The sequence below is a fragment of the Diceros bicornis genome, chromosome 27 (assembly GCF_020826845.1).
Source record: "Diceros bicornis minor isolate mBicDic1 chromosome 27, mDicBic1.mat.cur, whole genome shotgun sequence".
Classification (NCBI taxonomy): domain Eukaryota; kingdom Metazoa; phylum Chordata; class Mammalia; order Perissodactyla; family Rhinocerotidae; genus Diceros; species Diceros bicornis.
The window spans coordinates 37,412,691-37,425,312 of NC_080766.1; the positions used below are offsets into that span (position 1 = coordinate 37,412,691).

Below are 12,622 nucleotides of genomic sequence, written 5' to 3' on the forward strand. Positions count from 1 at the left end.
AAATGATCCAATTAAATAATGGGCAAAAGATCTGAATAGCCATTTATCCAAAGATGATATACACATGGCCAACCAGCACATGAAAAGATGCTCAGTATCATTAGTCGTTAGGGAAATGCAAATCAAAATCACGAGATGCCACTTCACACCCACTAGACAGCTACAAGAAAAAGGAAAGACAATAACAAGTGGTGATGAGGACATGGAGAAATCGGAACCCTTGTGCATTACCAGCGGGAATGTAAAACTGTGCCGATGCTTTGGAAAACACTTTCAGTTCCTCAAAAGGTTAAACATTAGCCATCACATGAGCCTGAAATTCCATTCCTAGATGTATTTCTAAGAGAAATAAAAACATATGTCCACACAAAAATTTGTCTATGAATGTTCACAGCAGCATTTTTCTTAACAGCCAAAAAGTGGAAACAGTTCAAATGTGTCGACTGATGAATGAATAAACACAATACGCTATATCTGTACAATGGAATGTTATTTGTCAATAGAAAGTAACGAGGGACTAATGTACGTGCAGTGTGGATGAACCTGAAATACGTTAGGCTAAGTCAAAGAAGCCAGCCACAAAAGACCACGTTGTATGACTCCATTTATATGAAATGTCCAGGATAGGCCAATCTATGGAGACAGAAGGTAAATCCGAGGTTGTTTAGGGCTGAAGAGAGGAAGAGACTGACTGCTAGTGGGTTCAGGGTTTCTTTTTGGGGTGAAGAAAATGCTCTAAATTTAGACTGTGGTGATGGTTCCACAACTCTGTAAATATAATAAAAACTATTGAATTGTACACTTTAAATGGGTAAATTTTAGGGTCCATGAATTATATCTCAATAAAGATGTTAACAAAAAGAATAGCTATCTTTTGGGTATGACATATCTATATGATTCTCTCCTTTTGTATAAGTTTGAAATTTCCAAAATAAAAGGTTAAAATAAAAGAATATATACCTTATGGCATCCATCAAGATGATCCTTAATAGAGCTGGCACCTGGCCTTTTCTCTTTTTTTACCTTTAGCCTTTCCTCCAACCTGCTGCCTGGAATGCAGATGTGATGGCTGGAACTAGCTGCAACTATCTTAAACCATGAAGACAAGGGCCACATCCTAGAAAAGGTGGCACAGTGAGCTGGGAGTAGCCCGGATCACTGAGGACATCATGGCTCTGAGCTGCCAGGCCAGCTCTGCACCATCCACCTGTGGACAGTTATGTGAGTCTTGGTTGAACCACTCTAACTTTGGGTTTCCCTTCCACACAGCTAAACCTAACCCCAACTGATATGGCAGATTTTTATAAGAGAGCTACATGGTCTACATAAAATAAACCTGGAGGCTTCTCACTCTTCTCTCTAGCCTGCAACAGTTTAAGTAGCAAAGGGACTCTCTGATCCTTGAAGCTCAGATAAAAACCTGCTGTAAGACCTTCTGGGCCTGGCACCTTTTTAGTGCTATTTCTTTGGCAATTTCTTCCCTAGGGTATCATTTTATTCAGGTAGCCTACCTTTTCATTTTATTGAAGTTTGCAGTTTATTAGCAGGGAAGGTACATACTGCAATATTATAATTCTTATCAAGCTCCTTTTAATCTGAAGTTATTTCTAGCATTATATATTTCTTTTTCTCTCTTTGTGTTCTGTTCTGTTAAAGATCTGCCACTGAATTAGTCTTTTCAAAGTACCAACTCGTGGACTTACAAATTTTCCAGTGTTTTTGCTTTCATATCAGTTAAGTCCTGCTTTTATCATTATTCTTTCCTCTTTGTTTTTGTTTTTCTAGACTTTTAATTTGAATGCCTAACTCAGTTTTCATTCTCTCCGGCGTAATAAGAACATCTAAGGCTATGAATTTTGCTGTGACTGCAGCACTGGCCATAGTACAAAGCTCTGGCTATATAGTATGCTCATTTTCATTGTTTAAAAGGGTCTGTAAATGAAGTTTTGCTTTTCTCTGAAGAATGTTATAAAATTTACAAGCAGTTATATTGAATTTGATTCTCCTTTTGGTAATAATATTTAATTTTATTGTACTATGGTACGGTACATGGCTTGGGCAACGGGAAACCCGGACAAGAGCCTTTCCTTCGACTACAATCCCCTCATCTGCAAATGGGGGGGAATAACAGTTCCCTCCTCATAGGGTCGCTATACAATTAAGTAGGATAATCCATGCACAGCACTTAGAACACGGCCTGACCCAGAATAACTAATGCTCATATGGCTCTCATTAGACCCAATCCACAGCTAGCACCTGTTAACACTCCAGCAACTTGAAAACACTCCAGCCAGCACTGAGCTCCTCTGAGCAGAAGCAGCGTGGAGCCCATCCCTCTGGACGGGAGAGCTAGCCACACTTGAGGTAGCACCTCCTGGCAAGTTTCAAGGATGTTTGGGAGCCGGCACCAGACAGCAGCTCTCCTCCCAAAATGTAGGATGAAAAGGATGCATTATAGCTGTCATCGCAGAACACATTCTTGGTATTAAGTTGACATCTCTCTCCGGGAAAACCACAACTTAGTCTTTTTAACCATCTGAATAGTGAGTGATGGTAAAAACCAGCCCATTGTCCTTCCACTCTGGTCAGGGAAATTTTACTGGGTAGGGCTGGGTCCAGCTGGGTTCTGGGGCTGTTGGGCCTACACTTGCCCTGCAGTTATTAGCTGGATCTGGGCAAGGTTCTGGACGCCTGAGAGTCTCGAAGTCAAGTCTTGGCTCAGAGGGTGGGCACAAAGATAGAAGGAAAATTTCTTTGTTCTATATGCACAGGTAGCTCAGGGTCTATGAGAGGCAACAGATGGGACCAGACCCTGTACGTGTGAACTCTTGCCCCTCCCATCATGAGCTTGGGGCTGGGCTGCTGCAGCCAAGAGCCCCAGCAATCCAGGGGCTTGAAGACGAGTCCATTTCTTTCTCTCTCTTGTGACAATGACACGGGGGGTGGGGGAGGCAAGCTGTTTTGCTCACACATCTGTTGTGCTCTGGCACAGTCTAGGCTGGGAGGCAGGCCTGTTCCTGGTCCGGCCATGGGAAGGGGCTGACAGGGTCTGGCCTCCAATGGCCCACATCCTCCTTGTCACATGACCACACCTAGCTGCAAGGGAGTCAGAAATAAGTCTCTAGCTAGGTGGGCATGGGTCCATGGAAATTCAACTCTATTTCTGAACAAGGGGGAATGAGAGAGGAACTGTGGGAGCACACAGGCAATTTTCTAGAGTAATACATCACTGCTGGCACGTGGGGGTAATCTTAGCCCCTGAAGTTTTTAAAGGGTAATTCACACCTGGACTTGGGAATGATGAGACTCCAGTGGTGAAGGCAGAAAGGAGGTCAGGGTCCACCTCCCCAACAGCTCCCAGAACAGGCAGGCTCGGGACACGGACTCTGGATGAGTTCAGGCACGATGCTTTGGCTTTTTTATCCTTTTCTTTCTGATTTCCTCTCCACCTTTACTTTGGAACTCACAACGTGGCTGAGACCTGGCGCCAGGCCCTACTTCTGCTGGAGCTCCGATAGCCAAAATGCATTCCTGCCTAAATGGGCATGTCCAAAATAATACACTGTTTTAGATTCACGGTTCGCAAACCCTTTCCTTCACCTCCCCTTCCTCTCCTCTCCTGGGAGAATTTGACAACCCTGAGCTTCGGCCAGTGGACACCTGCAGCTCCCGCCACCCGGGGCAGCAGTGGGACAGCTGCTGTCCTAGATACCAAACATCTGAGTTTTCCTGAATAACTGATGGCGGAGGGGTCCAGCCAAGAAGGGGAAGGAAACGGCCAGCCTGAGGCCCTTCCCTGGGCCCCTCAGGGTGGAATGAAATGATAAAGGTGGCCGGGCTGCCGGCAGCTCTTCAGGTAATAATTATTCCCTAGGGAAAGCACTACCATATTGATATCCATAAAATCGGATTGCTAAAGAAATTATATAGCAATATATATCCCAAACCTTGCTCAAAATTCTCATTTAGTTTTTTTTCCATTAAAAATGATTTCTATCTTTGAAATTTCCCAGAAAGTATGGCCTCTTTGTTTTCTGCTACCTAGTTTAAACACATCATCAAGGACAAATAATTATTAAGGTCATGTGAGCATAAAAGCAGACTTATCAACCAGAAATGTATTTTCTGGGAACCAACCTTTAAAATGACTCAGTGAATACGCTGTTATCAGTTTCACCGGTGAAGCCCTGGGATAAAGCAAGGCCTGGTCAGGTCTGTCTGCCCTTGGCACCACACGTCACCAGACGCTGTGCCAGGACCAGGGCAGCACAGCCCGCGGGCCGTCAGCCTGAGGCCGCCTCACCCAAGCCTGCCCAGGGGAGGGACCATCAGCAATAGCGTGCAAAGCGCACAGCTTATTTCTGAGGCCTTGTTAGCTGCGGGCTGGCAGAAACAATGGCAGGATCTGAAGGAAGAAATGTGTTGCAACAGGCTCACCACACACCGTGACTCACAATGGGAGGCCCAGGAGAAAATGGCTCCAGGCCAAAAGCCCCTGGCTCCAACACAGGGCCCTCAGGGGGTCAGAGGCAGGCCAAGCTCATCAGGGCCAGAGCATTTTCTCGGCACCACTCAGTATGGAAGGGTCTTCACTTATGCCCTGGGCACAGGTCTCCTGCCGCTCAGAACCCACCCAACAACAACAGGCTCAGACACGCGTTTCTTCGCCCCTTACGTAACCTTGCATTTAAATGTATTCTGGGAATGGGGCAGCATACAACTTTACGCCAGCTCCTGCGACTTCAGAAATACTCCAGCACAGCCACTGTCACCAAGTCCTCTAACTCTGGTGAGAGAAGGAACACTTTTTTCTAGTTCCCTCAAAGTTTTGAAGTTATCATGAAAGATGTTATAGGAGAAAGTGAAAAAAAGTGCCCCACATTTCTAGTGGGTGCCTTTGCACTCACTCCTCCTTGGAGGGTCTCTGCAAACGTCATAAGCAATGAGTACGCTTGTGGCCATCCTGTGCTGTCGGGGGTCCTAGCCGCATCCTCTGGCCAGGCATGGAGGGCTTCCTTTTGTCCCCAGGATCTCACTTTCCAGCAAGGCTCAAATTGCTGTTACACCTGTTCTGCCCTCACAAGGGGCAGGTGAGTCAGGAGTCACAGGAAACGATCTGGCCAACGACATTATGTAATCCTCATGAATTCCAAAGGAAAGGTCTGATGAGAAGTGCCCACTGGAGGCAGCAGCCTGGAGGAAATGAGGAAGAAGGGTGGCTGTGGTCTGAGGGGTCAGACTGATTTCTGCTACAGAATCATCAGGAAACAGCACATGCTGCTGGCTTGCTCCCGTGCAGGTTGGGCACCAGCTGCACTTCCATCGGCCACTCTCGTTGGGCCCCTCCTCCCACTACATCCTGCAGAGCTTCAGCGGGAAGTTCTCCGTGATGAGATGATCAGCGTGGAGCAGCACAACGATGTTCACCTCGAATTCTGAGAAGAGAAAGGACAGGCATTATGTGCGCTTGCCCCACAGCGGCACCCAACGCCACCCCCACCACAGGTGCGGCGGGCTCTGCACAGCGAGGGGGCGCTGCGCCGTGGGGGCTTCTGTACTCCAGTCCCATGGACGTCAGCCTAAGCTTCCAGAACCTGGGAAGACGCTACACTGGGGTCTGACTGCCTCTGGAGCACTTTCTCTAAGTAATTTGTCTTCTCACCTCGGAACGTGTTGTAAGGCATCAGCTTCCCCACCCACACTTTCCCTGTCCTTTGTCTTTACTAGAGAATCTTCTAGAATCCTTTCCATTCATCTGCATTCTTTTGCTTTATTTTTACATTTCCTACAGTTCTTAACGGAACAGCAGACTCCAAACTGGCCCGCAACTGTCTGGGGACACATCTCCCATCCCTGAGGTTCAGAAATGGCATACGGTTTAATGGTTGTCCTTTGGATAATGGCTGATTTATCTGAAACACCTGTTCAAACATTCATCTCTTACCTTTCAGCAAACAGGGTTCTTTCTCCATCAGCTCTTTAGCTGCCATGGGTAAGCCTTGTTGACAGCAAAAAGGGTGTGTGTGTGAGGAGGGAGCTCCCTGAAGAAAGACACGCCCCACGCCCCTCCCCGGTGTGGAGAGGGCGGTGCAAAGGGCCCGTGAGGGCAGAGCAGTGAGCACTGTGTCTCACAGGCTCAGCTGTGGAAGGGGCTTGGGGGTCAGTGCGTCCAAGGCCCCACCTGTGGCTGGAGTTCTGAGGACACCGTCCCATGTGCGGCTGTCCACACCAGCCACAACAGGAGTCGGGCACCAGCAGTGCCCACCCTGTCACCTTCCTTACTCTGATAATCATCACAGCACTAGAATGGCCCCTTGGGCCTTCCTGTCACCCTTCTTTTCCAGCGGTCCTCCAGCCACCTTGTTGTTCTCCCTGGGAAGGAGCACGGTGTGGCTGGAGTGGACAGAGGATGCCCAGCGGGCATGTTAGGCCCACATGAAGGAGCTGCTGCTGGCTCTCCTTATGGCAGAGAACTCGGCAGAGCAGCGCCATCGGAGCAGCTGTTCAGCCCAGGCTCCCTGAAGTCCCAGTGGGCTCCCGCTGGAGGACACTGCCCAGCCTGAGCCCCGCACGTGAAGTCACTCCTGGTCAGCACCAACACAGCTGAAGGGGACGCACGCAGACACTGCTCTTACCTCGGGACGTCGGGCTCGCCCCCACCTCCCAACCCGGAGGGGCCGACGCCCCCAAGGTGCAGAGCCTGACCTGGGCCGGCCACATGGGCAGCAACTCCAGGGCCTGGGAGAGCCTGCAGTGCTCACATAAAGGTCACACGTCTCCTCTTTTCTGAGGGGACTCCCCTAACTAATAGCCTCTGTCACTGTGCAAGCCCCCAACCAGACTCAACTCAACATCGGACGTGAGGACAGGAGCGCTCTGGTGTCTCGGGGAGGGACTGAGGGCGCTATTTACAGGGAGGAAGCAGAGGCTCTGCAGGAGATGTTACACGCACACCTTAAAACTCACAGAAATAACGTGCAAGAAACTTAGGTGCTTAATGTATAGCATAGCAGAAAAAAATAACTTTTTGGACCTTTTAAAGTTTATGTAGGAAAACCAAGCTGAAAAATCAACAGACAAGTACCTCTCCTCCTCTACTTAAAATCAAAGTATTCTGAAGTGAAAAAGACCACCTTTGGAACAGTGTGCAGAGTCCAGGGAGTGTGAGGCTAGTGGCCCTGGGGCACCCCCACTGGACCTGTGGTCGGGGCACTCGCTCTGCACTCTGGACAGCGTCCTGTGGGCACGCACTACTGCTGCAGTGACAATCAGACACACGTCTTTGGAGACACATCGTGGCACCTCTTGTTGTCGCTCCCAGCAGCCTCTGCTGTCCTGTCATGAGTTTGGCAAACAGCCGAGGTGCTGCCCTCTTTGGTGACATGGGTGTCCCAACCCCATCATGCTCTCGCTACAATGAATGTTTCAGACGAAGCACTCAGGGGCTCCACAAACAGGAAACTGTGCTTCTCATGTGCCGGGCGCGCTCCGGGACTCTCACTGCACTGCAGGCACAGGAAGTCCACGAGCGCCCAGCGACTCAGCAGCAGAGACAACGCACCCCCCCTCCCCCAACTCCTTCAAAGAGCACGTGCTCAACTGGGTGATGAAACCGTGCTGGCTTAAATTTTAAGTTATGTTATGTGGAATTACTGAAAGTAAAATCATAGTCTACTTAAAAAAACAAAGATTCTCTCCAGACTAATAATAACACACATTAAAAGATTTAGGGGGAATATGACATTAATAAAACGTAGTGGCCTCAGGGACTAAGTTTCCATTTCTCAACAAGGCGGGTACAACAGCAGAAACAATTACCAAATCCCCTTATCCCAGCTATTTACCAGTGAGACTCGGGCATGACAAGGTTGTTCCCAGAAAGTCCAGGGACACTTTTTGTGGACTTTTCCATCAGTCTGCAGAACGTTGTGCCAGCGAGGGCGGAAGTCCCTCAGGTCTGGTCCTACTGTGTCTCAGTCGTGAGAGCTGCACTCTCTACTGAACCTCATAAGCATGACGATTTTATTAGGATAGATGCACTATTAAAATATTTTATAAGAATATTTCAAACCACGGAGATGTTCATGGTATAAAGGGAAGGGAGAAAAAGCAGGATATAAAACTGTCTGTAGCACGATTCAGATCTTGTGGTCAAACTATCTATACGTGTCATCATGGAAAATGACCAGGACCCTAAGCTGGTGCCAGCAAAAGGCTCACGATCAAGGTTCACACTGGGACTGTCACGTTCTGGGTCTCTGCTCCAATGCCCACCCATCAAAGGAGCTGACTCAACCTTCCCGTGCACACTGGCTTGTCCCTTCTTATCGTCACACCCCTAGCCCACGGTGACGTGGTCACTGGCGTCTCCCTGTATGACAACGCACGTTCCTGGAGAGCCGGGACTGCTCCCCGTGTCCTGACTGAGTGCTCTGAGCTGTGCCCGATCCAAGCAGACAGTGTGTCTGTCCCAAGCACTGGGTGGCCCTTCTGTGGGCCACACCCTTCACGGGAGAATCCCGCCGGGCCCACGAGGGTGAGAGCGAGCACACTCACCCACTTTGAAATTGGTGGTCTCCAGCGTAGGGCAGGTGAAGAGCCGGGGGAAGACCATGTATATGGGGACAGCCAAGCCCCGACAGACATCCCCGTCGGCGATCTGGATATTCTGGATCTCCGTGGCATCGCGGGCATACCCTTCTGCACACCCTGGAGAAGGCAGAAGCAGCCCTCAGTCAGGAAACAGCGAGCATCCACGCAAGCTGACTAAGAGGCCCCTGAGACTCCGGGGAGCCCGCGTCCACACTCGCCCCCACTGCTCCACTTGCTCCACAGGACTCTGGAGAGGCCCCTTCCCTCCACATCTCACTTCCCTCACACACACCTACTGCACCTACTGGGCTCGAGAGGCGGGCTCCCGCTTGTGTCCCACCCGCAGCACGTCAACCGCCGCCTGCAGGCAACAGGCAGGGCACAGGCCAGCCTGCCCAGCCAGGCCCTCACGTACCGCAGGTCTCCACGCGCACCAGCTGCAGCTCTATGCTCTTGATGGCGGCCTCCGAGCTCTCCACCACCAGCTCTCCTGTTAGTGGCTGTGTGATGACACAGTTGGTTGAGTTGAGATGTCCTCTGATGAGAAATTTGGGGAGCAAGGCCCTCTAAAACAAAACAAACAAATACATCGGGAATGGAAGGTGCCAGGAGAAAGTACTCGATAGTCAGTTGGGTACAAATAAAAACTGAAAACAAAGTTGGATAATTTTTATAAAACCCACTGGGCCCTGTTTTACAAAATGGGAAGAACAGTACCATAGTACTTACACCTTCTGTCAACTTAATTAACAGACTACCTTATTCAACAACCATCTACAGATATAAGACACCTGAAGGACCTGCCTGTACGGAATGACCAGCCTCTCACAGAATCATCCGAATGGCCTAGATCAGATCTGGAAAGCGCCTCCTTCCCACAGAATATGACATAAAATAGTCTGAGGAAGTTGTGAAGAGTGTTTAAGGACAACCAATCACACACACAAAAAAGGTTTTAAAAAGATAATCAATTTTACCATGTTCCCAATTATGCAGTTTTGAAGTCAAGACATTTATTTTATTTCAAAGAAATTTAAAGAGAACAATTTTCTTCAATGCTTGACTACAAGCCTATGGATCTTTTCTCTGTAGAGAGAGGAAATGGGTCATGGGAGAGGGATGATGTTCTTGTGGGAAAAACAGATCTAAGGAGTTAGAGACCATTGTTCTAGCAGCCTGTACCTCTGACTGTGTCCCCGTTACTGAAGGTAACACAGAGTTCAGAACACCACCGTCCAAGAGAAGCAACACCACACCACAACAGTCCAACAGAAGCATAAAGTAAGCCACAAGTGTGAACCAAATACGTAATCTAAAATTTTCTAAAAACCACATTTAAAAAAGTAAAAGGAAACAGGTAAAATTAACCAATATATCCAAAATATTGTCACTTCCTCATATAATCAATATTAAAACATTATGATGTTTTATATTCTTTTCTTCCTACTGAGTCTTTGAAATCCAGTCAGCACCTTCCACTTACAGCTCGTCTCAGTTCCCACCAGCCACGTCTCAAGTTTCGGTGGTCACACGTGGCTGGTGCCACTGTATTGGACAGTGCAGGTCGGGAACTGAGGAGCAAGGGAACTCTGTACCTGATGGCCCCCAAAGGCAGAGAACTCTAAAAAAAGTTTTGACTCGTGAGATTTCTAAAAATAACTAAAAGTAAAAGAAGCTATTTGTTTAGAAAAATAGAAAGCAGTAGCAGTCTACATTAAAATTCTTTTAGGCAACTGATGAAAAAAGAAAAGCTCTCACGGCTAGCTGAAGATACTGAGAAACATTCATCTTACCTCTCCTCCCACTGGCAGGATGCTAATGTACACGACCACAAATAAGCCTGCACCTTTCAAAGCTACGCGGAAGGCCACCCAGAGACCCCCCCGTGACGCACTTCTGTGAGATGGAAGTGTACTGACGGTGACGCTCACGAGAGTCCAGGGGACCACACCCCCCAGCGGGCAGAGAGAGCTCTGCGGGCAAGTTCCCACAGGGCCCAGGAAGCCCTGAGACAGAGGCGGGGGCCCACCCAGGGGAGGGCAGGTGGTGGGCAGTCACAGGTAACGCAGCAGAGGGTGGCGAAACTGGCCGTGTCCGGCCTTGGGAATTAGTGCTTGCCCCAGGCTGGCTCCACAGCTTCCCTCAAGGGGGACCTCCCACCGAGGAGGCTCCCAGAGCAGGCTGCGCAAGGAGGGCAAGTGCCCCAAGTCACTTATGGCCCCAATGCAGGACAGCAAGCCCCTAGGCCCGGAAGACACGCTACCTGCACCCCCCAAAAGAAAGCCCCCAGGGCTGAATGCTTCCTTCCCCTGTGCAACACTCAAGGTAAAGCTGCTCTGGTCAGAGTGTGTGTTCACAATCAGAGGAACAGATTCTCTTTTGAGCTAAAGAGAGAGAGACTCGTTACCAAGACCATACATATTAGATCCTAATCTATAAAGATAAACTGACAACCAAGAATCAATCAACATTTGAAGAAAATAAAAGCAAGAAAAAGAGGCACACACTCAACAAACATGAGAACCAGCCCCCTAAGAAACAGCATCAACAGACGAAACAGAGATGGAAGGCACTAGGTCTGTAATAAAAGAAGGGGCCATCTTGAAAAAGAAATCGTGCTTCAAAATGAATCCCACTGTTGTTGAAGTAAACAGTTCAACAGATGGGCTAAATACTCACTGAAGAGCAAATGAGTGAGCTGCAAGACGGAGCCAAGAGGTTCTCCTATGACGCATCTAAGAAATACTAAAAGAGAAGTTCACAGAGCTGAAGGAAGGTTCAGCCTTCATAACGAAAGGGACCACCCAATGCTGGGCACACTGATGAAATAAAGACCCGACCCTGGGCAAGTGCTTTGAAATTTTAGAACACTAAAGACGGGAAGATCTTGGAAGCTTTTGGCGGGGGCAGGGTGGGAGAGAGAGAGGGAGAAGAAACAGATTAGCTCACACAAATTTCAGAATCAGATTGTCATCAGTATCACTAGGCACCAGAAAACCAGGGAGCTGTCTTTCAAAGATCTAAGGGCAAATGACATTAGAGCTAGAATTTTCTACCTAACAGACTACGATTCAAGTGTGAGAGCAAAGCAAGATACTTTTCAGATACTCAAGGATTTAAGTTCACTCCTCACCCTTGCTGAAACAATGACAGTAGGATGTATTCCAGCTAAACAAAAAATAAATCAAAGAAGAAAACATAAGCAAGTGGAAACAATGGCGAGCAACGATCGTGGTAAAACTTAAGAGTTAATGCTAAATAATATGACTATGATACTTCAGGCAACTATTAAGAAATGGTTTCTAAGCCAATAAAGGCTTAATATTTGGAGAGAGAACACTGATGACAAACTGGAACTTAGATTTCAACAAACAAGGGGGGTGTGATGAGAGAAAAATGCAAAAATGTTACAGACCTTCTGCCAGAAGGCACTTATTCTCAAAGCTGTTATTTAAATTTATAATTGTCTAAGTATGTTTGAACATTTAAGGGTAACTACTAGGAAAGCAATGCCAGCAGAGTCACCCAGGTGGACAGGTTTCAGCGGAGCTTCCAGACTAAGACAGAAGAAGAAGAAGGACCTGGCCACCCACTTCTGAAAAAACTGGCCATGAAAACCCTGCAAACAGCAGTGGAGCATTGTCTGATATAGCACTGGAAGGTGAGAGGATGGCGCAAAAGGACCTGGGAGGGCTCCGCTCTGCTGTACACAGCGTCAGTAGGAGTCAGGATCTACTCGACGGCACTAACAACAAACTAGGAAAGTAGAAATAGGAAGTTAAAGAAAAAAGGAGCAAACAACAATATGAACAGAAAAAACCCCCAAGCCCCACAAACCTAATCAATTAGACTAAAGACAGGAAAAAAAAACAATAAAGTATACCACAGAGTCTAGGACAAGACATAAGGAATAAAACAAATGTGACAGTTTCAAAATCAAAAGGAAGGGTTCAATTCCTCTATGAGAGACTGTTTTTCACAGAATCCAGCAGATGCTATGGACAAGAGACACCCGCAATGGGACAGTTTC

The 12,622-nt window shown here is 47.9% G+C and overlaps 1 protein-coding gene across 3 annotated transcripts in view; it reads right to left on the reverse strand.

Moving 5' to 3' along the window:
- Window positions 1-4,659: 4,659 nt before the first annotated feature.
- VPS26C (VPS26 endosomal protein sorting factor C) overlaps window positions 4,660-12,622 on the reverse strand; it is a 43,466-nt gene continuing 35,503 nt past the window's right edge. For all 3 annotated transcript variants that reach the window (XM_058523094.1, XM_058523095.1, XM_058523093.1), the window contains 3 exons: window positions 9,008-9,158; window positions 8,557-8,709; window positions 4,660-5,435 (listed from right to left, as the gene is read on the reverse strand). In XM_058523094.1, the coding sequence (XP_058379077.1) occupies window positions 5,353-5,435; window positions 8,557-8,709; window positions 9,008-9,158 (387 nt within the window). In that variant the 3' untranslated portion in view covers window positions 4,660-5,352. The remainder of the gene's footprint in view (window positions 5,436-8,556; window positions 8,710-9,007; window positions 9,159-12,622) is intronic.